Source organism: Lithobates pipiens, unplaced genomic scaffold, assembly GCF_037356315.1.
Source record: "Lithobates pipiens isolate NorthernLeopardFrog02 unplaced genomic scaffold, aLitPip1_a1.2 Scaffold_27, whole genome shotgun sequence".
NCBI classification, from domain to species: domain Eukaryota; kingdom Metazoa; phylum Chordata; class Amphibia; order Anura; family Ranidae; genus Lithobates; species Lithobates pipiens.
This window is the reverse complement of record NW_027507788.1, coordinates 207,865,986-207,890,716: the sequence shown is the minus strand read 5'-3', so window position 1 is coordinate 207,890,716 and position 24,731 is coordinate 207,865,986. Positions and strand designations below refer to the sequence as shown.

The following is a 24,731-nucleotide window of genomic DNA, read 5'->3' as shown; positions in this document are numbered from 1 at the left end:
GTTTTATGACATTCCTGTTTGCTCTGTGACTGTTTTCTATTGTATGTGTGTCTTGTGCACTACAAGCTTATTGTACAATCCAAGACGCCGGTGTAGGATAAACGGTTAATGAGTCGGCGGCTCGGTTGCGGGGTGTGTGGGCATCTCTGCCATGTATATGTTTTGTTTTATTAACACTCTTCTTGTCTCAGAGGAGCTGTTTGATCCGCCCTCCCAGTGTCTGCTAATTATTGCCGCCCCGCCCCCCCCCCCCCTCGCTGATTCCCATTGGGAAGGATGAGGTCATACGCCGGGATCCGCCCCTCCAATTGATGCCGTTCTGTAGAGAACACGGGTTTGTGTCTCCCCCATACAGGCGCTCTGTGACTTGTTGTCCCCATGGGACTAGATAAACCCTTCTAGCTGAATGCATCTTCCATACAAGGCCATACGGAGCCATGCTTGTCAATGGGAAGCCATGTCTTGTCATTGCACCGTCCTGCTCTATTATCAGCACCATCTGCTCGGTCGTTTTTTTTTTTTTTTTCCAGCTTTATTTAAAATACATTTAAATATTATCATTATTATTTCAGTCCCTTTTTAATGATGTTCAGAGACCCCAGAATCTGAGCAGAGATTTAATGAACATCGGGGGAGCGAGTGCCTTGCAAGTAGTCATGCAGCTTTGATAATAATGTTTGTGCCCATCAATGGGAGAAGTGCAATTAGCCGGTACAGGGAAGGGTGTAGCTGTGGGGGGTTGTAGAGCATACACCTGATACGTGGCCCATGGGGGTCCGGTTTGGGTCAGCCTCACAGGGATAAAAACAATAAAAAACACAAAACAATTCTCCTGTGCTGGGTGTAGGGATGTGTGGTGCAGCCAACCTTTTTATGTAGAATGCCAATGGCCTTGTTGCCCTCCTCAGAACAATGGGCGCCCTTGGAACTGAAATGTATAGAAGAGAGAAAGGGAGGGCGCACCGACCTTGTGCATTACCAAAAATTCATTTTATTAAAAGTAATACAGCAATGGTTATAGTCACATAAAAACCTGGTTAACAAGCATATCAAAGCAATAGTGACCGGTATCACTTGGGTCATAACCGAAGATGTCAAAGGACCAGATAGTATTGCAGGGTGGCTAACGCATTTCAAGGGAGGACAGGCATACCTGTGCTGTCAAGTTAGGCTGCCCATACATTATGCAATTTTCTTGAACAGTTTTCCTTTTAGATTTACTAAAACCATATAATATGAGGTCAAACCTAAACACCTTCAATTTGTATGCCATCAGGGTAGAGCTGGGCGATTTTCTCAAAAAAAAAATCTGCAATTTAAAAAAAAAAAAAAAGCCAGAGACTTGGCTGATCGGAGTGAGGGGTCGATCCTGACCCCTTACCAAGTGATCAGCTGTCAGCCAATGACAGCTGCTCATGTGATGTAAACAGAGCCGGTAATTGGCTGTTTTTTCTCCTCATGCTGGTAGCCGATTACTGGCGGCTGTGAGAGGGACATCAGTCCTGATTTGTGGAGAGCCTCTGCAAAGGCTCACCAGTGCCCACAATGTCACCTATCGGTGCCTACAGTGCTGCCTATCAATACCACCTACCAGTGCCCACAGTGTCACCTATCAGTGCCACCTATAAAAGTCACCACCATAGTGCCTCATCACCAGTGCTGCCTATCAATACTCTGCAGAGGCTTCTCTGCCACCTACCAGTGCCCACCAGCACCACCCATCAGTAGCCACAGTGTCACCTATAAAAAATCACCACTATAGTGCTTCATCACCAGTGCTGCCTATCAATACTCTGCAGAGGCTTCTCTGCCACCTACCAGTGCCCACCAGCGCCACCCATCAGTAGCCACAGTGCCACCTATTGGTGCCCACAGTGCCACCTAATAAAAATCCCCACCATAGTGCCTCATCACCAGTGCTGCCCATCAGTGACATCTATCAGGGCCCTTCAGTGCAGCCTCATCAGCAAATCTCAATTAAAGCGGGAGTTCCTCAGTTTTTTTTTTTTGTTTTTGTTTTTTAAAAAGGTCAGCAGCTACAAATACTGCAGCTGCTGACTTTTAAAATAAGGACACTTACCCGCCCAGCGCGCCCGCGATGTCGGCACCCGAAGCCGATCTGTCGATCGTCTCTCGGGTGCTGCCGCTGCCATCTTGGGTATGGGAATCCGGAAGTGGAGCCTTGCGGCTTCACTTCCTGGTTCCCTGCTGTGCATTCGCAAATCGCGCTGCGCAAAAAGGATGGTCCCCGCTGTCTCTGGGATCCGTTTCCCAGCAGACAGCGGGGGACCCGCAGGAAGTGGTGTAAATATTCGCAGATTCTGCGGATATCTATGCCAGAAGTGGGTGCAAATACCTGTACTGTACAGGTATCTGCACCCCCCCCCCCCCCTGAAAGGTGCCAATTGTGGCGCCGGAGGGGGGGAGGGTTCCAATGAGCGGAAGGTCCACTTTAGGGTGGAGCTCCACTTTATGGAGAAAAATTACCCGTTTGCAAAATTTTAAAACAAACTATGAAACGTTTTTTTGTTGTTTTTTCAAAAATGTCTATTTTTTTGTTTAGCAAAAAATAAAAACCCAAGTGGTGAATAAATGCCCACAAAAGAAAGCTCCATTTGTGTGAAAAAAATTATAAAAATTTCATTTGAGTACAGTGTAGCATGACTGCTCAATTGTCATGCAAAGAGTGACAGCGCTGAAAGCTGAAAATTGGTCTTGGCGGGGGGGGGGGGGGGGTGTTTAAGTGCCCTGTAAGACCCCTTTCACACTGGGGCAGGGGCGGTGTCTGTGGTAAAACGCTGCTATTTGTAGCGGCGTTTTACAGCAAATTTCGCTACGCTATTGGGCCGCTAGTAGGGTGCGTCCCGTCCCCCCCCGCGCACGCTAGCTGCTGAGAAAGTGTTAAAACCACCACAAAGCGCTATGCCGGCGGTATAGCCGCTCTGTTCCATTGGTTTCAATGGGCAGGAGCGGTGGATACACACCGCTCCAAAGATGCTGCCAGCAGAAACTTGTTTTTTTACAATACTGACTTGGGCGCCTTTCACACAGGACGGATCCATAATGATCCGCCCGGTGATGATCCGCTTGCTCAGTGGGGATCCCTCCATTTATCCCCGCTGAACCGTCTGTCCGTGTTCATCCGATCCGCTCTGCAGACGGATAGAAAAATAGGACTTTCCTCCGTCTGCAGAATCGGACCATTGCGGAGACGGACGATATCGGGTGTCTGCGCATGTTCATCCACCGACACCCGCTATCCTATAGGAATGCATGCATGTCCGTATTTCATCCGCAAACGGATGGATGAAATACGGACATACGGTCCGCATGTGTGAAAGGGGCCTTATTGTAATTTATTATAATCTATAAAATAAAATTATTCAACAAGTAAAAAAAAAAATAAAAATAAAAAACTGCTAGCAGGACTTTTTTTTGTAACCGTCCTGCCAGCGCACCGCTCCAGCGGAAAGCCCTTGGAGACACAGCAGCGGCTGTTTCAGGGCGCTTTGCAGGCGCTATTTTTAGCGCTAAAGTGCCTCAGCGTGAAAGGGGTCTTAGCAAGAGGTTAAAGGGGAACTCTAGCTGTCCCATGTGTATGAAGGGGTTCATATTTTCAGCCGCAGTGTGATAAACTAGTCCAGGTGGTGGATTTGGCCTGTTGGGTCGAGCTTCCTATGGACCTACCCAACTGGAGGCCACACAAACCACTAGACCTGTTTCTTTGATGCGGTAGAAACGTGTATTTTCTGTTTTAGAAGCCTATTTAAAAAAAAAAAAAAAAAAAAAAAACGCTGACTTATGTTGCCACAGAACCCTGCCCACCAACTTCTTTTCTTCCTTTATTTGGAATACCCCCCCCCCATCACATACAGACAAGTACTATGCAGTTCAGCATGCTGTGATTGCTCTGAATCGGCAAGGAAATCTCCCCCGGGGAATCTACCATGGCACATGATCTCCAGCTTGCAGTATAAAAGCGGAATAATAGAAACATCTGCAATTAACTTTGACTGGGAATTGTTTGAGTTTTGGTCGGTGTCCTTTGATAAAGCCGTCCCTGGGAATCCGCATGTCTCCTCCTGAACAAAGCTCCGTTCTGCATCCAGAAGAGCAAACATTCTGTTCAAATTGGGAGCTCAGATGTCTTTGTTGCCTGCGAGGATCTCTCTGCTCTCATCCCGTGAATGACGGTCTATTGTGACGCGGCCACCTGGCAGGCCCGAGGAAAGTGCCAATTGTCTGAGCCATCCAGGTGAAACGTGAGCCAGTTAAATAACCTTATGGGCAAACCTGATTATACAAACGGCAGCATTAAATCAGACAGGGCATCTTCCCTACTGGCTGTCATTACCGTCGCTGCTCTGCTGTAACATGCTCTGTATAATGCTGAGGAATCCAAGCTCACGTTAATGAGGCATATTAATAATTATTCAATTGTGCTTAATGTAAAGTGTAATTAAAGATGTGGGGAGAGCGTGGGCTGTGCTGAATGTTAAAAACGTAGTGTGCTGTATGCGTTTATCGCCCCCTGCATGGTATATTACCTGAGGTTGGCCACGGTTGTCATAATCTGATTATAGTAGGTCTGCCACTGATTGTGCTACATCTATACCCCACCAGTGCCCTCTGTGCCACCATTGCCATTCTTTACGGTTGGACTGCATTGCCTCTGGTAGGGATGCACCGATACCATTTTTTTTTTTTTTACAAGTACCAATATTTATTTATTTTTTTAATACTCGCCGATACCAATTACGGATACTTGCCGCAACGGTTTTGTTTTCGCTTCATCTGTCAGCAATTGTACAAAGCATTGAGTTATTTACAAATTACATCAATTGATTTTTGTTTTTAATTTAGGCCCCTTTCACACTGGGGCGGTTTAGGCGGTTTATTTTTAGTGGCGGTATACGGCCGCTAGCGGGGCGGTTTTAACCCTCGCTAGCGGCCGAAAAAAGGGTTAAAACCACCCAAAAAGCGCAGCTGCTTTGCCAGTGGTATAGCTGCGCTGCCCCATTGATTTCAATGGGTAGGAGCGGTTATTCACCGCTCCAAAGATGCGGCTAGCATGACTTTTTTCACCGTCCTGCCAGAGCACCACTCCAGTGTGAAAGCCCTCCGATGCTAAAAATAGCACCCATGTAGCACCTGAAAACCGCCCCAGTGTGAAAGGGGCCTTAGTGATTTTTCAATGTAAAATGTGTAAATATATGTTAATATATATGTGCAGAAATATTTACTAACAAAGCAAACAAAAAAAAATGTAATTGTTTATCATTTATCAAACTGACTGGGGGGGGGGGGGGGGTGGGAGCAGGAAAGCAATAATTAAATGGAGGTGAGTAGGGAGTTAATTAAGAGTAAATTAAGGGTTAATAAGGGGAATATTTGTTCATCCATTTGATCTGCAGATGACGAAACGGATACAAAAAGAAACAATGTTTCTTTTTATTTTAGTGTTTCAATGGCTGAGCAATGTTGTTAATAAACATTGACAGCTGTTTTTTTTTTTTTTTTTTTTTTTTTTTTTTTCACAGCTCCAATTACCAGACTTCTTTAAAGTGGTTGTATAGTCATTTTTTTTACTTTTACCTACAGGTCAGCCTATAATAAGGCTTACCTGTAGGTAAAAGAAATATCTCCTGAACCTGTATGGTTTAGGACCGGGATATGCAATTAGCAGACCTCCCAGCTGTTGCAGAACTTCAAATCCCATGAGGCATAGCAAGACTCTGCCAGCCACAAGCATAACACCCAGGCAGAGGCATGATGGGACTTGTAGTTTTGTAACATCTGCAGGTACCGTTAATTGCAGATCCCCGGTTTAGGAGATATTCCCCTTGAGACGCTGACTTGAGCGGGGGGCATGCACTCCGGGGATTCTCAACTGAAAGCCTGGCAGACGCCGGACCTTGCCGGAAAGAAAGAGTGCAACATCCCTGCTCCGGCCTCTCATAGTGCCGGAGCCGTGATGCCCGGAAGACACACCGAGGGAAAATGCCAGCTCCCTCGGCGCGCATCGGGTGAGATACCGGCACCTCGTTCTAAGCTAAGTATTTTATAATGAGCTAGTATATGCCTTTCCCTTACAGGTGTAGAAAATCAAAAGGCAGCGGGTTTGCTAATAGGGGAGACCCATTGACGGCTCAAACAACCGAGCCTGAAAGTATCGGTTTCAGGTATTAGGGCATTTGCCTGAGTACTGACACTTGTGCAAATTCTCGGTATCGGTACCGATACTAGTATTGGTGCAACCCCAGCCTCTGGCAATTAGTACAACTTTTATGCTTTTGGGTTTCTGCATTTTTGTCCTGATTTTCTGAAATGCTCTTTTCAGGTTGGATTTGATTTAAATCATAATTTTTAAAGAGCAACTGTCATCTGTTTTCCGGAGCGGCTTTTCCTCCGACCCACTGTTGACTTACCGACAATCCCATTCACTTTAATGGGACAGCTGGTGATGGGGCAGTGACCCAACAAGGTGAGGGACGTGGTGGCGGCAGGTGAGTGGATGCCCACTAACAGGCGCTGCCATGATAGATCTGATATGACAGGTGGTCTTTAAGACCCCTTTCACACTAGGGCAGTTTTTTAGGCGTTTTAGTGCCAGAAATAGCGCCTGTAAAGTGCCTGAAAACTGCCCCCCATGCCGCCCTAATGTGAAAGCCTGAGTGCTTTCACACTGGGGGGGGGGGGTGCACTTGCAGGATATTAGAAAGTCCTTCACGCAGCATCTTTTGGGGTGGTTTGGGAGCACTGTACACCACGTTCCCAAAATGCCCCTGCTCATTGCAGTGAATGGGCAGCGTTTCAGAAGCGCCCCAACATGGGTGGTTTTAACCCCCTTTTCGGCTGATAGTGGGGGGTTAATAGCACCCCGCTAGTGGCCAAAAAGCGCAGCTAAAACAAGCTGCTCTTTAGCGATAACGTACGGGTAACCCCAGTGTGAAAGGGGTCTCAATGTAAGGACTCATTCTTGCTGGTAGTTAGAATCTTAATATTTATAAACAAAATGAAGGTTTCCTATTTAGAATAATAAGCTGTCAGTTTAGTAAAACAGCGATATCAGAACCGATTCAATCATACAGTTTGTAGTGTACATAGATTTGCAAAACAATGGGATAAAGGAATATTCCTGAACTTTGTTTTATCTCATGGCTACTGTCAAACTGTGTGAATTCATCAATGCAGTGCATGTTATGTGAGCTTGCAGAGCTTGGAGTCATTGAATGAGTTTACCAAAAATGTAAATAATGCAGAATATACGGCCTCATGCTACATAATTAAGCTCCATTTCTTGCTGAATAAACACCATTATTAATGAATCCTAAATAGATTCTGGGCAAAATGAGAATGGAATCACAATTTTTTTGCTTAGAATAAAGATCACAATTCTCTCACGATTCTCATGGCGTAACATCATCTTCCACATTATACAAAAAAAATGGGCTAACTTTACTGTTTATTTTTTATTTTTTTTAATTCATTAAAGTATATCCCCCCCCCCCCCCCCAAAAAAAAAATTGCATTTGAAAGACCACTGCGCAAATACAGTGCCTAGTAATATCGCAACAACCTCCATTTTATTCTCTAGGGTCTCTGCTAAAAAAAAAAACGTGTGTGTGTGTGTGTGTGTAAATGTGTGTATATATATATATATAATGTGTGTGTGTGTGTGTGTGTATATGTGTGTGTATATATATATATATATATATATATATATATATATATATATATATATATATAATGTGTGTGTGTGTGTGTGTGTATGTATATGTGTATATATATATATATATAATGTTTGGGGTTCCAAGTACGTTTTCTAGCAAAAAAAAATGATTTTCACTTGAAACCAACAAGTGTCAGAAAAATGTTAGTCTTTAAGTGGTTAAACGTCCCTCATTTACAGACCGAAGTTCATTCCTTTGATCTAAAGAACAAAATGTTACAATGTTTATAGTTGGCTCAGGGGCTGAGAAATGCTGTGATACTTGGCAGACTGTTTTTTTTTTTTTTTTTTTAACATCTGCAAAGAGAGAATCTAGGAAATGCTTTAGATCGCGAGAAGGGAAAAAAAAAAATCACAATAATGATTCTTAACGATCAATCCTGCAGTTCTACTTTTAGATAGATTTTTACTCCAAAAGCATTTTATTAAAATAAATTTGATAAAAATAAAAAAAAATCTGCTTAAAATCAATAAAATCCAATTTCAATAACAAAAAATCTATTTTTATTTTATTTTTTAAATCGTCGATTTTTATCCACCCTGGTTCTTTTTTTAGCAGTTTCAGAATTTGTTATTAAACTTATTTGCCACACAGTGTATATTAAAAGGTTTTGCCAGGACAGGAATAGAGCTTAAATCTTTCAATGGAGATACTTGTTCTGGTAACTGCTCCAGACAAGGAGACCGTGCAGAACCACCGGGCATGGTAAGTTTTTATTTTTTTTTATTTTTTTTATTAAGACAAATTTCAACATAGAAATACACATCGCACAATATATCTATATAAATCTTTTCATCAACATACACCACACTACCCCCCCCCCCCCCCCCCCCCTGAGAAAACACACCGGATCCGTTATCATGTCCTCTTCAAAAGAGAAAGAGAGAGAGAGAAAAAGAAAAGCCCACCCACTTGCCTCCCCATAACCAAGACTCAGCTTGTGCAAAGCATTATTCAAAGTATAATTAAATTCTTGCCACCCGTGCTATAGCTGGAAGACGGCTGCAGCGCGGGTCTCAATTGCCGGGACGGTGTCCATGGACGTCCTCCCGAGCAAGCGCAGTCTGCGCAATGCGCTCTGTGATCACTGAGTCTGAGACCCAGCTGATCACAGATCCGAGTAAGAGGTCGATCCCGGCCCCTTACCACGTGATCAGCTGTCGGCCAATGTGATGTAAACAGAAGATTGCACTGTCAGCGCAAGGGAAAAAAAAGGCGATCACCGGCTTCTGTCAGAGGGACATTGTCCCTCACTCAGAAAGCCGCAGCTCTGCCCACCAATGTCACCCATCAGTGCCCACAGTGCCACCAATCAATGCCCATTAGTGCTGTCAATCAATGCTAATCAGCGCTGCCCATCAGTCCTGCCTTATCAGTGCCCATCAACACAGCCTATCAGTGAAGGAGAAAAATTACCCATTTTCAAAACTTTATAACAAACTATGAAACTGTTTTTGTTTGTTTTTAAAAAAAAATGTTGGCCCATTTTTGTTTTTATTTAGCAAAAATAAATAAATAAATAAAATCCAGCAGCAATTAAGTACCACCAAAAGAAAGCTCTACCTGTGTGAAAAAAAATTATAAAAATGTCATTTGGGTAAACTATAGCATGACCGCGCAATTGTCATTCAAAGAGTGACAGCGCTGTAAGCTGAAAATTGGTTTGGGCAGGAAGGAGATTTAAGTGCCCAGTAAGCAAGTGGTTAAGAAGGGGGGCTTTACAGCGCCCTATTACATGTCAAACAACCAATAATACAAAAAAAAAAAAAGAAGAAGGTAATAATGGTAAGTTAATGGAGTTTGCATGTTCTGCTCCCCGTGCCTGTGTGGGTTTCCTCTGGGTACACCGGTTTCCTCCCACACTCCCAAAGACATGCTGGTAGGTAGGGATGAGCTCAGGCGTGTTCGCATGCTCCACGTGCAGAGCCCGCCAGGAAGTCGGCGCTGCGCTGCGCTAATCACAGGCAGTGAGACATTGCCCCAATGCGCGGCTGCAGAGATCGGGCAATGTGACACTGCCTGTGATTAGCGCAGCGCTGCGCCGACTTCCTGGCGGGCTCTGCACGTGGACCATGCGAACATGCCGGAGCTCGTCCCTACTGGTAGGTTGATTTGATCCTGTTAATAAATTGGCCCCAGTATGAATGTGATCTAGGGACCTTTAGATTGTAAGCTCTTTGTGTGCAGGGACTGATGTGAATGTACAATGTATATGTAAAGTGCTGTGTAAATTGACGGCACTATGTAAGTACCCGAAATAAATCTTAACATAAAAAAGATCCACTTCTGGCAGCTCACAGGCCATACCAGTGACTGGTCCTCTGGCCTCTGTTTGCTTTCTTTGGGTCTACAGCATCCTCAGTACAGGTACTCCCTAGGGCAGTGATGGCGACCCTTGGCACCCCAGATGTTTTGGAACTACATTTCCCATGATGCTCAACTACACAGCAGAGTGTATGAGCATCATGGGAAATGTAGTTCCAAAACATCTGGAGTGCCGAGGTTCGCCATCACTGCCCTAGGGGAAAACTATCATAATGTGATGTATTTCGGGGATTGGAGCCACGTTTTGAGGTCTTCTAGAATACTCGGTGTAAACGGATTTTTAGTTTTCACAACGTTTGCTCTTTGCTTTCTTGAACAAATCTCAATAATGGGTCAAAAAAAAACCTTCTTTCTTCTGGTGTCCAAGTGACAAATGCATGCTAGGTCCTGCCGGCTCAGCATGGTTTTCCCATAACCTATACTGTTTTTTCCATTGCATCGTATTACTGCTTCTTCCCCCCCCTCCAGCAGCCCAGGACGGGTCAGGTACACCAACTGATTATTAAGACTTTGTATGGACAACTGTGATGTGTTTTTTTGGTTTCTCTGTCTCTCTCTGATCTGACCTTCTCTCCCATGTTACTGACACAGGTTTATTTTCTCTCCCTTTAGAGAGTTTTGAGGTGACAGTCACCAAAGAAGGTGATAACGGGTTCTTTCTCTCCTCTTATGACTTATTAACCCCACTAACTTTTTTTGGTTCTGAAAACAAAAAATAAAATAAAAAAATAAAAAAAATGGGGAATCAGCACTTGGCTCCTTCAGCGCCATACAGCCTGCTGCAGAGCGTTGCTCGCCAGTATTGGCGCTGAAAGGGTTAAACAGAAGATACTCTGATCCCTTTTTTTATATAATCTTCTGTTTTCATTTGTTTTGTTTTTTTATTCATTTGGACCATTTTAATTTCTAATTCCAAATGAAATGTTATGTGATGGAAATCCCCATGTCGATTAGAAATATCTAGCGATCAGACATCCGTTTTCAGGACAATGATTGGATTAGCTAGGTTGAGGTATGTTTGCTTATGTTTCAGGATACCCCTAAGTACTATTGGGGGGGGGGGGGGGGGGGGGGGTTACAGCACAGCCTGGCCCTGTATTGATTGATCATTTCACAGAGTTTGGGAATGAATGGGAAACACGCCAAAGTTTGTATTTTTGTTATCAAGTAGATTATTTTATTCTTATTTATTTTTATTTATTTTTATATTATTTCTGCTGCCTGTAGCAACCAGTCCATATTCTGTTGTTCATTGCAAAATGGGACAGACATTGGTTGCTATAGACAGCACAGACACTCTACCCTTTTATAGAAGCTGTTACAGAATAACTGGTGAATTTACGTCATTATTTTAAAGACGTATGGGAATCCCCCCCCCCTACATACGTACCTTGGGGTATGTAGCATCGTTGCGATGCTGCATTTGTCCCCCGCCACCTCTGCACTGAGAACCGAGCGATCAAACATTGTCATTGGCTTGGTTCTCTCAGCTCCCGAGCAGAGAGCTGCTGACTGTCAATTAGCAGCTCTCCTCTCTGCTCCTCCTCGCTGGCTGGAGCTCTAAGCTGCGGGGAGCGGCTGTCTCAGGCTCTTAGCGGCTTTCTGAGAGGCTGAGGCAGCTATCGGTCCAGGCACCTGACGGATCCTGACTTCCAGAGTTGGGATGACGCAGTGCCTGGACTGATATTGGTGACGTCAGCAGAGGGTGGACTGCAGACCGCTCTCTGCTGAAAACGGTTCAGAGGAGTGCAAAACGAATTGCACTCCTGTGATCCATAGAAGCCCAGCCAAATGAGCCCCGGCTGAACTTCTTTTAAAGACAAAAACAAAAATGAAAGCAGATACAGATTTACATGAAATTGGTAAAACTAAAGGTTTGTTGTTGTTTTCTTAAATAACAAACTTTGTACTTGCCGGCTCTGTGCAGTAAACTTGCACAGAGCAGCCTTGATCATCATCTTTAAGGGTCCCTTGCCAGCGCTCCTGGTTCCTCCCCCTCGAGAAGTGCCCCCCAGAGAAAGCTGCTTGCCCTGGGGGCACCGCTCCATGCTTGCTCCCGAGCTGCTGCTCTATGCATCCATATAGCACTTAGAGCCACAGCTTGGTCCCCCCTGCTCTCTCCTCATTGGCTCACTGGCTGTGATTCACATTGTCTCAGCTCAGCCAACGAGGAGGGAGAGTCCCCATCTAGCTATCGTGAACATCGCTGGATTGGAGGATGGCTCAGTTAAGGCTTGGGGGGGGGGGGGGGGGGCTGTACACAGGTTTTTTACCTTCAGCCCACATTCACACTGAGGGCGAGTTTGAAATTGTGCTGAACACGCATGATTTCAAACCGGCATTTCAGTCCGATTTCGGGGGGTGATTTGACAGACCCTTTGTGTAGCTTCATGCACAAATATCTAATAGAAATCGCCCCCCAAAGTCGCCAAAAGTAGTGGAGAAGCTACTTTTGGGAATCAGTGCAGCGCCACAAAGTCGGCGTTGCGCCGATGCGGACGGTGCCAGCAGTAGGCTCCAATTTGGCATATGATGTCAAATCGCATGTCAAATCAGCCCAATGTGAACGTGGACTCAGCCTTTACAACCACTTTAATTGCTCTTTATAAAGTTGGTGAACAGAGCCAAGCAGATCGTTCATCTACACCACTGGTCTCCAAACTCTGGCCTGTGGGCTGGATGTGACCCTTTGCTCACTTTTTTTTTTCTTTTTGTACAAACTTTATTTGAAATGTACATTGTGCTGCTGTACAATGACATACGATCCTGTCCAGTGCGCTGTGATAGAATGCAGCATGTTATTGCAGATCATTGCAGTGCAGCTCTGGGCTGCATTGCAGTGTGAATAGGACACATAGAAAACATTTGTTTTCTGTGGGTTGCATTCTTCCAGTGCAGAATGTTCTATAAACCTGATGACGAGGACGGGAGTCAGCTAGTCTGACTCTCAGGACAGCAATGTTAACAGCCCTCTGTAAAATCCTTTTTTATAAGATGCCTTCCCTACGCATCTATTTTCTTAGCGTCGCCCTCCTATAACTAGAATTGTATATTGGGAACAAACGTCATACCTCTTCCAGCTCTGCCTTCATGTAAATAGCTTTTTGAAATGGATGTCTGAGCCGCTGATATTTCTACATTACAAAGGTTTTTTTTCTTTTTTCTTTTGCTTTTGATTCCCTGATTAGCCAGGTTCATTGCACAGGAAGACTTCACCTTTTCTTTTAGTGTTCTTTCCTCTGCTCCATTCCTATAACAGATTTTGAAACTGTAAAGGTGCTGGAGGTGTCGCTGAAGCTTCCTCATCTCTCACACTCCGCATTATAACCCTCTGCGCTGGTTAAAAGGGTCAGTCTACCCATCGCTGATACTTGTTTGAGTAAATTCTGGCGAGATGAACGTTCCACTAGTGCAGTGATGGCGAACCTTGGCACCCCAGATGTTTTAGAACTACATTTCCCATGATGCTCATGTACTCTGCAGTGTAGCTAAAGCATCATGGGAAATGTAGTTCCAAAACATCTGGGGTGCCAAGGTTCGCCATCACTGCACTAGTGTCTTACATCTCCAGCAACCCAGAAGGTGCCACTTTTTTTTTTTTTTGCCATCTGGTTTCGGTTGTTCTGCCCTCCTGCTTGGCACACTTCACTCTGCTGGAACTCGTTGTCTTTTACGATCTGTAGAAGGCAGCAGCGTCCGTACAGAGGATGGCAGGCATGAAAGCCTCGGTGATGAGGTTTCGTTGACGAAGTTCCTCCGACATGTAAGAATCCAGTGATTGGTTAATCTCACCAGTATTCACCCATAACGAACACTACTATTGAGTGGACTGACCCTTTAAATCGGCATTGCCATTGCTTGGCAGAGAACAGTCTCCCTTCTGTGAACATCAGCCTCCAGGCTGCATGCCTACTCTCATCATCTCTCTTCTTTTTCTCTCTCTCCTCTCTTTTTATTTTTTTTTTTCTTCTCTTTTATTTTTATTTTTTTCTTCTTTTTTGTGTTTTTTTTTGGTCGAAAATTTCAAGTACTCCTGTGAAATGCCTGTCTATACATTTTTATTATTTCTCTTTTATACTCCTGCATGAGTGGATGCAATATAACTTGGACTTGCTTGATAGGCAGGCATCTGCTATATGTTCGACTAGGACAATCACCTCATCGTTTAAAAATTAAAAAAAAATAAAAGCACAATGCTTCTGCCTTGTCCACAGACCCTCACACCCCCCCCCCCCTCCCCCTGGCTGCTGAAAGTCATGTTTTTCTCTCTTCTTTTGGTTATGTCTGTATCACTGTGTTTGATAATTTTGCCCCGTTTGTGTGCGTGTGTCTTACCGGCCTTTCCTCAGCTTGGTTTCCAACCTATATTATTTTTTTTGAGGGGGAACCCCGGCAGAGAAAGGGTTAAACCTGCCCAGCTGCAGACCATAACCTCATTCTAATGTCGTTTTCCGCCAGGTGAAATCTGCGGCTTTAAGATCCATGACCAGGACGTGCCATTTGAGGCCGTGGTGGTGGACAAGTCCACCGGAGAGGGAGTTATCCGATCCACGCAGAAACTGGACTGCGAACTGCAGAAGGATTACACGTTTACCATCCAGGCCTATGACTGCGGGAAAGGACCAGATGGATCCAGTGCCAAAAAGTCTCACAAGTAAGAACAATGGTGGTAAAGGTGATGGCGATGTATTTGGGTGTAGGGTCTCTTACCCATTTTTGTAAGGGCTTATAAAAAAGGGTGGCTGCTAGTCCTCCTGGGATTAACAGATGATTGCGTGTCATTGGGCAGCATGGTGGTTTGTTATAGCATGAGGTCCTGTAGTCGGTGCTGATGGACTGGCCATGCATGGATTTGCATACCCTTCTTCTGGTGGCAATCTCAATTTTGGTTCGGCAGTTGTCTGTTACCCAAATGCTGACTGAAATGTGAAGGTGCCTTTTATGCAGATAACGCAAATGAAATGTAAATAAACCATACCATATGTGTTTCTCTAAAGCAGTGGTCTCCAAACTGTTGCCCAAGGTTTGCCTTTATCCAGCCCTTGGAGCTTTATTCCACCCACTGATACTAGGCACTATTACTGTTATTGACACCAATGATAAGATAGGCCACGATTCCTCCCACTGGGCCACGATTCCTCCCACTGGGCCACGATTCCTCCCACTGGGCCACGATTCCTCCCACTGGGCCACGATTCCTCCCACTGAGCCACGATTCCTCCCACTGACGCACAAGGATGGGTTAAGATTCCCTCCACTGACACCCAAGGATGGGCCATGATTCCTCCCACTGACATCCAAGACACCCAAGGATGGGCCACGATTCCCTCCACTGACACCCAAGGATGGGCCACGATTCCCTCCACTGACACCCAAGGATGGGCCACGATTCCCTCCACTGACACCCAAGGATGGGTCACGATTCCCTCCACTGACACACAAGGATGGGTCACGATTCCCTCCACTGACACACAAGGATGGGTCACGATTCCCTCCACTGACACACAAGGATGGGTCACGATTCCCTCCACTGACACACAAGGATGGGTCACGATTCCCTCCACTGACACACAAGGATGGGTCACGATTCCCTCCACTGACACACAAGGATGGGTCACGATTCCCTCCACTGACACACAAGGATGGGTCACGATTCCCTCCACTGACACACAAGGATGGGTCACGATTCCCTCCACTGACACACAAGGATGGGTCACGATTCCCTCCACTGACACACAAGGATGGGTCACGATTCCCTCCACTGACACACAAGGATGGGTCACGATTCCCTCCACTGACACACAAGGATGGGTCACGATTCCCTCCACTGACACACAAGGATGGGTCACGATTCCCTCCACTGACACACAAGGATGGGTCACGATTCCCTCCACTGACACACAAGGATGGGTCACGATTCCCTCCACTGACACACAAGGATGGGTCATGATTTCTCCAACTTACACCTAAGACTTCCAAGGGATGGGCCACGATTCCTCCCACTGACACACAAGAAATGGTCACTGTTCCTCCCGCTGACACCCGAGGATGGGTCACTGTTCCTCCCGCTGACACCCGAGGGTGGGTCACTGTTCCTCCCGCTGACACCCGAGGGTGGGTCACTGTTCCTCCCGCTGACACCCGAGGGTGGGTCACTGTTCCTCCCGCTGTCACCCGAGGGGTGGGTCGCGATCCCTCCCGCTGACACCCGAGGGGTGGGTCGCGATCCCTCCCGCTGACACCCGAGGGGTGGGTCGCGATCCCTCCCGCTGACACCCGAGGGGTGGGTCGCGATCCCTCCCGCTGACACCCGAGGGGTGGGTCGCGATCCCTCCCGCTGACACCCGAGGGGTGGGTCGCGATCCCTCCCGCTGACACCCGAGGGGTGGGTCGCGATCCCTCCCGCTGACACCCGAGGGGTGGGTCGCGATCCCTCCTCCTACAGGCAGTCTGGCCCCTCTAAAGTCTAATGGACAGTAATCTGGCCCTCTATTTAGAAAGTTTGGAGCCTCAGAGGCAGTGAGGAAAGTAAGCTTTCTCTACAACCTGTGAGTGTGTACGTTTGGCATCTCCATAGTACCTTTTTTATACAGGATTCACTCTCACCCCAGGAAGATGTAGGGATGGCATAGCTTTCTAATGGCTGGTGTTCATATCCCATTTTCTCATCATTTTTATGTCTTGGGTGATAATACTAATAAGCTTTTATGTGTTTTGCTTATTTTATTTGACATTCTTCCTGATATTGGCTACTTTTCTTAATTTATTCTATGCCCATTACATCTGATACCTGCAGCTAATTTCCAGCTCAGATCCAGTCGCTCCTCATTAAAGATTAAAAGGCCACTTTAGTGCGTATAAATAAATAAGTGTGTTATGTGACGCACGCAGTAATTTATGTACATATTTTGCTGTGTGTTTGTAATAACATTTGTGCCCCGTTTTGAAGTGTTGTCTTTAATCACCCATAGGGATATCAAATTTACCTAATTGTATTGCACAACATTTATTCGTGTCAGTAAATCAGTAAATCTGACGGATTACAAGGAAACATGAATTACGGTACCAAAAAATAAAGAAAAATTTTCTTTGTTACTTTGGCCACCAGCCTTTATAATTTGACCACCCTGTCCTGGCATAAGGGTGTGTTTAGGATTCGTACTATATCAGGTACCATAGATAGTAGGGATGCACCGATCTATCGCCCCCGCCGAAAATTATCAGCCAAAAATAGGGTCATCAGCCTTGCTGATAGAAAGGAAAAAAAGGTTCTGATAATGGCATTCAGCGTCCCATTGACTGCAGTGCAAAATTGCCACCTATTGACTTCAGTGCGCAAAAGTGTACAAACGCCCCCCCATTGACTTTAGTGCACAAATGCCCCCCTCCCCTATTGACTTCAGAGCACAAACCCACCCCCCCCCCTTATTGACTCCATTGCACAAACGCCCCCCCCCCCCATATTGACTTCAGAGCACAAACTCCCCCCCCCCCCCCCCATTGACTCCAATGCACAAATGGCACCCCCCTTATGGACTTCAGTGCACAAACGCCCCCCACATTAATTAAACATTTTATATAAACTGTCCGTTTCGAATTTGGTTTTCGGCCAAATGCTTCCTGAATTTTCCGTTCCGGCTCTGGGATTTTCATTTCGTTGCACCCCAAATGCCTATTTGACTGTGCCTCATTTGTTATACTTTATGCAGATTCGGGGTCTGAGATCAGGTTAGGCAAGGAAAGGGAACTTCTGATTGACTGCGGTGGGCACAACATGCCAGCGATGCGGGGAGCAGGCTTGCCAAAGCACTTGAAATGATCTACTAGACTAGATTCTTATATAGTAGGTGGTAGTTTTCTCGGGCACAGGAGCGGTTTTGGTGACAAGGGTGTATGCGGTCATCTGGAGATGCCAGCTGTCAAACATTTTGACATATTTTGAACTCTTGTGATAGGATCACTTAAAGGGAGTCTTCATTTTTCAAACGACTGAGCAGCTTTTTTTGTACACTTGGCTTGGTATGTCTGGGCACTGGAGGGGTGGCAGAGTTGTCGTGCCGTCTCAGCGGGGGCTCCTATTCTCCCCAGCATTTTGCTTCCACTTATTAGACCCCAGCGAGTGTGTGTGCAGGTTGTCTCATCCATTATGTGTTCTTGTCTTGCTGCAGGGCGACTGTACACATCCAAGTGAATGACGTGAACGAGTATGCTCCAGTCTTCAAGGAAAAATCGTACAAAGCCACGGTCATCGAAGGAAAGAAGTATGACAACATCCTTAAAGTGGAAGCTGTGGACGCCGACTGCTCCCCTCAGTTCAGCCAGATCTGCAGCTATGAGATAGTGACTCCTGATGTACCATTCACCATCGACAAAGATGGTAAGTTCCCCATCACTAGTGTCTTTCTTTTTCCCCTGGATAGAATTGGGAAAGTACATACAGTGAAATTCCAGTCATACCCTAAATGTGCCTAAACCTACTCCCACCCCCATTCTAAGCCCTTGTACACACGGTCGGAGATGTGTCCTATCGGACCGTGTCGTTGGATAATCCGACTGTGTGTGGTATGCATCGGACTGATTCCTTCAGAATATCCGTCGGACCCAATTTTCCAACATGTTGGAAATATTTCCCGACCAACTGGGCCGATCGGACATACTCCGATCATGTGTAGAGAATTTTGATTAGACCAAGTGCCACGCATGCTCACATCAAATTCCCACATCAAAGCTATTGGCTACTAGCCTGAATGTAGTCCCATCGTAACGAAATTACGTCATCACGTTCTGAAAGATCGGATTTTTCGCCAACTTTGTCCGACCGTGTGTATGCAACAGTTTCGGACAAGATCCGACGGGCAAAATCCGACGGATTTGGTTGTGGAAATCTCCGACCGTGTGTACAGGGGCTAAGACTATCTACCTTGTAAAAGAAAAGATTGCCTATACTTACCTATTCTGAAATCGCTCCAGTCCGGTCACATAACCGGCTTCAGTATAGAGGAGGGACAACCAACAACAGCTGCCCCATAGTAAGCCTATGGGCGATGTCACCGCCCAGCCGTTGTCGCTGCCTCTCCTCTACACTGAAGACGGTGCTGAAAGACGATCATGTGACTGGACTGGAGCGAGCGGCTTCGGAATGGGTAAGTATAAACATCTTTCCTTTACAGGCCAATATCTTCCTCGTGATCACCTCCTTCTGTTTGACAAAGCAAACCTGCCTTCTGTTCCTTGTTTACAGCCACAATCCACCGTGACAGAAGGTGTCATATCGTTCTGTGTTTGTCAGGTTCTGATGGTAAATACCATGTTTACCAAGTGATGCATGTGAATCTGCATGCGTTGATATTGGGAGTTTGTTAAATTTTCATTTTATTAAAGGGATTGTAAAGGCAGAAGGTGTTTTTATCTTAAAGTGATTGTAAGGCATTTATTTATTTTTTATATATATAAATGTAGCGCCGGCTCCTGAAGAGCACGCGCTATGTGTTTTTTCTCATTTAACATTCCTAGAACCGCAGTTTCGTTTTGGGTTCAATTACACCAAATTGTGGTCTCAGTACCAGGCTAGCTGGATTGCACTGTGTTCTGCTTGGCTATAGGTGGCGCTGTCATCTCTGTCAGGTGTGAGAACGCAGTTCAGCTGGGTGCTTTGAGTGCCATCCTTCTCGGAATCAACTCAATGGGCGGGTCGTCCTGCTGTGCATTCTGGGAGAGGGTACTTAAGGTACTGACATCACGTGCTTCAGTGTTCCGGTCCAGAACTGCTTCCTGTCTGTTTGGTCCTGGTCCTCCTGACCAGCCCACAGGGCTCTCAAGGCCTGGGGTGCGGATCCATCCAATTCTGAGTCTGAGCAAAGTAAATGGAAGGAGGATTCGGAGGTGGTCCAGTGCTGTCTCATCTGTGGAGAGGCCCAGCAACTGAAGAAGCAACCAGGGGAGGACCCTTTGGGAGAAGGCCATGCGGAAGGCTGGCTTCTCAGAAAGAGCCTGGAGGCTTAGTTGAAAGACCCCAAGCGAATCTACACTCGTACGGTATCGCCGGACCGGCTGCAAGATATTGGTACCGTATGAGGGTTCTCTAAGTTGTCTACATCCTTCAGTTATTCAAGTGTTCTACAACAAGTCTGTGGCAGAGACTTTGCTTAGTCTGAGTACTCTATCGGCTGCTATGCCTAGTGAGAGGAGGTTTTGTCCGATAAGGGCTGTTCTCTGGATTTCTAAAGTGAGAGACTTCCTATTTGACTAAGTTCCAAGAGTACCTGAACTTTCTACCTAAAACCCTCTAACCCTCATTGAGAGACTTTGTTTTATCTACTCCTTTTTTGCAAATAAAAATCCCTTAAGCGGAACTGGTGTCAGTCTCTACAGTTCTTGGGCCATCAACCTCGGGAAAACCCCTAGACCTACACGAGGGCGGCACAGTGGTGTAGTGGTTAGCACTCTCACCTAGCAGTAAGAAGGTCGCTGGTTCAAATCCCAACCACGACACTACCTGCCTGGAGTTTGCATGTTCTCCCCGTGCCTGCGTGGGTTTCCTCCGGGTTTCCTCCCACAATCCAAAGACATGCAGGTAGGTTAATTGGCTTCTGGCTTCTGTCCAAAATTGACCCTAGTATATGAATGGGGACCTTGGATTGTGGGCTCCTTGAGGATAGGAACTGATGTGGGTGTAGCAATGTACAAGGGAAGGGACAATTGTAGACACTCACACATGTTGAACTGGATGGACTGGTGTCTTTATTCAACCTAACAAACTATGAAACTATGAGGTCAAGAAGGTAACGGTAAGCCCAATAAAATCAGCAGCTCCTTCGGGGGTCAGTGCTACATAAATAACAAACATGTCATACTTACTCCACTGTGCAGTTCGCTTTGCGCAGATCCTCGACTTCTGGGGTCCCCTGGTGACGCTGTTGGCTGCTCTCCGTATCGTATAACCCCCTAGGAGAAGCGCCTCCCAGGGGGGTTAGCTTGTGGCACGCCCCCGAGTCCAGCATTTATGTCCATACACGCAGAATGCTGGACTCGGCCCAAGCGCCCGCGTCATTGGATTTGATTGACAGCAGCGGGAGCCAATGGCTGCGCTGCTATCAATCTATCCAGTCAAGAATCAAGACAACGGGCAGAGGGGAAGGGTGCGTCTCCGGCGTGTTAATCACAGGATTCACGTGAGTAAAACGGAGGGGCTGGGGGGGTCAGTGACAGAATTTTTTTCAAAAAAAACTCCCTAATGCTTACCTGGGCCCATCTTTATCCAACGATGTTGCAGGAGTGTTTAAACTGCCTGAGACTACCCCCACCCCACCCTTATTGGCTGAGCAGAGCGGCACAATTGGCTTCCGCTGCTGTCAATCAAAATCATTCAGCCAATCGGGAGAGGGGTCGGGGCGGGTATCAGCTCCATGTCTGAATGGAAACACAAAGTTAGAGGAAATGTCGCCAATGGTGTAGTAGCAGTAAAAACCTGGCAGAGATTCTAATCTTTAGATTTGTGAAGTTTCCTGTCTTAAGTGGAGACAAATTTGGGTGACAGACAGTTGACCTATCAGCAGTTCAGTTTGGATGTGCATTTTGTTAATGTTGAGGTGTGGGGGAGGGGGACATTGTATCGCCAGCCATTTTTGAGCTGATTTAAATGCTGGAGCGTTCTCCGGAAAGCACTGCAGAAGATATGAGCACCTATCATACATGTCCAGATTACATGTATGACAAGCTTGTGTTCCTATGAACAATGGCGGGCGGTAGTTAGGACTGTCCTGGCGGATATTCTGGGATTTTCATGTTGCAGCGAGTCCTGTGGTCTTGCAGCCCCGAGGTCCTGGATTCATTTATAACCGGAGATACTTCCTACAGGCACACTTTGTATGTTCCTCTTAGGCTTTATGACTTTTCACTTGTTACTTTATATCCAGATTGTGTGTACAAGAGGCATTAGATTGTAAGCTCCTTTGGTAGCTGAGGTTAATGAGAGCGTGTTGTTTTTTTTTTTTTTTTTTTTTTTTAAAGTAAAGGATCTATTGATGCAACTATGAAGCAAACGCACCACAAACACCATAATAGTGTATTATATGTGCCATGTAAGCCTTTCACACACTAAGCTCCTCTGTGCAGAACCTTCCAGCTCCATGTGGTGTGTCAGTGCAGCTCTGCAAATCTTTTGTCTGTTTACTGTGACCTTTGTGACCGGATCGCCCTGGAATGTAAATGTTAGACTCGTTGATGTGAACCCCGACCTGTATTGTGAAAAGGTGGCTGTATGTCTATAGTCATAATTATCTCATGTTCTTATGAAGTTTTACGGAAGATCTCTGTTGCACTAAAGCTACACAGTTCTGGCCAAAATGAGAATCACGATTATTTTTTGCTTAGAATAAAAAGATCACAACTCTCTCACAATTCTCGCTGCGTAAAATCTTTCACATTATACAAAAATAAATTGGGCTAATTTTTACTGGTTAGTTATTTTTTTTAATTCATTCAAATTTATTTTTTTCCCCCAAAAATTACATTTGAAAGACTGCTGCGCAAATCCAGTGTGACATAAAATATTGCAGCAACCACCATTTTATTCTCTAGGGTCTCTACTAAAATTAATAATAATAATAATTAAAAAAAAAAAAAAAATATATATATATATATATATATATATATATATATATAATTTATATTATAATGTTTGGGGGTTCTAAATAATATAGCCAAAAAAATAATTTTACGTGAAACCAACAAATGCCAGAAAAGGGTTTAAAAACTTGCCTCATTTACACACCAAAGTGTATTCCTTTGATCTAAAGGACAAATGGTTACAATGTTTATACTTAAAGCGGTAGTAAACCCGCTAATGTTTTTTGTTTTTTTACCACCTGCAAAGCAAAAGGCATAATGAGCTAGTATGCACCGCATACTAGCTCATTATGAAATACTTACCTTAGAATGAGGCCCCAACATCTGGCCCGATCCACGCCGAGGGAGCTGACATGCTCCCTCTGCGTTTCTTCCGGGTATCGCGGCTCCGGTGCTGTGAGTAGCCGGAGCCACGATATCATCACTCCCGCGCATGCGCGCGGGGAGAGGTCATCCCGGCCGGTCGGCCACTGCCGGATTTTCAGCCGAGAATCCCCTTGTGCACATGCGCCGCTGCAGTCAGCGGCGCATACCGAGGGGAATATCTCCTAAACCGTACAGGTTTAGGAGATATTTTTTTACCTACAGGTAAGCCTTATTATAGGCTTTCCTGTAGGTAAAAGTAAAAAAAAATAAAAAAAAAAAAAGAGTATACAACCACTTTAAGTTCCTCTGCTAAAGAATGTTATGATTCTTGGCAGACTGACCGTTTTTTCCTTTCTTTTGACTGATCTTCAGCAGAGCAGAGAGAATTCTCTGCATAGAAAGAATCAGGAAATACTTTGTCAAGATCACAACAGGGAAAAAATCGCAATAACTATTCTTAAAGTGGTTGTAAACCCAAAAAAAAAAAAACCTGCAAGACTAAGGCACAATGAGCTAGTATGCACAGCATACTAGCTCATTATGTAATACCTGAGATTGAAGCCTCCACTGCGTCGCCCGTACACGGCACCGGCTGGCGACATTTCTCCCCGGAGATGGTTACGGGTATCGCGGCTCTGGAGCTGTGGTTGGCTGTATTTCTCCTGTGGATCTGTGATGTCAGCAGACTTCAGCCCGCTGTTTTCTGAAAAGGGGTGACAGGAGTGCAGAATAAACTGGTACTCCTGTGACCCCCTTTTCAGCAGACAGAGAGCTGAAGTCTGCTGACGTCACAGAGGCCTCTCAGCGAGTCGTTCCTGCCCCCTCCACAGTCCATTGCTCCAGTGAGCTGGGAGGGTGGTTATTGACAGCCACCAGCTCTCCACTCGGGGAGATGTGAGAACCGAGCAATCTGCTGTGTTTGAACGCTCGGTTCTCAATCTAATGCCCCATACACACAATCTGAAAATGGATGATAGATTGTCCGACTTTTCTTGCTTGATAATCTCAAGTAAAGTTTGAAGAGGTTGCCAAAGTTACGAAAATTCTCGTACGACAGATGCAGAATTCAGCTAGGTAAGTATGATTCTGGAAAAAAAGGTTAACCCCATACTTCTATATTAAAGGAGGGCAGGCATAGAGATCAAAGTGATTGTTTTTTTGTTTTTTGTTTTTTAAACGAGACATGTATGTATATGTATGTGTGTGTGTACACACACACACACACACACACACACACACACACACACACACACACACACACACACACACACACTATACTTACCACCTCTATGCAGTGGTTTTGCACAGAGCACCCTGGATCCTCCTCTTCTCAGGTCCCTCTTCTCTGCTCCTGGCCCCTCCCTCCTGTTGAGTGCCCCCACAGCAAGCAGCTTAATATGGGGGCACCCAAGCTGAGTCACCGCTCCGTGTGTCCATTCAGACATGGAGCCCCGTCCTGGCCCTGTCCCCTCCCTCTTCTGATTGGTTAACTGACTTTGATTAACAGCCACGGGGAGCCAGTGGCGCTGCTGATGTGTCTCAGCCAATCAGGAGGAGTCCCGGACAGCTAAGATACTCGTGAACATCGCTGGAGAAAGATGGGGCTCCGGTAAGTAATTAGGGGGTGCTGGGAGGGAGGCTGCTACACACTGACTGAAGGCTTTTTATCTTACTGCATAG

At 45.7% G+C, this 24,731-nt stretch overlaps 1 protein-coding gene across 1 annotated transcript in view; it reads left to right on the top strand.

Moving 5' to 3' along the window:
* Positions 1-24,731, top strand: part of CLSTN1 (calsyntenin 1) — a 150,422-nt gene that overhangs the window by 66,385 nt on the left and 59,306 nt on the right. The window contains 3 exon segments of the mRNA XM_077458152.1: positions 10,671-10,700; positions 14,517-14,712; positions 18,227-18,435. Of these exon segments, the coding sequence (XP_077314278.1) occupies positions 10,671-10,700; positions 14,517-14,712; positions 18,227-18,435 (435 nt within the window).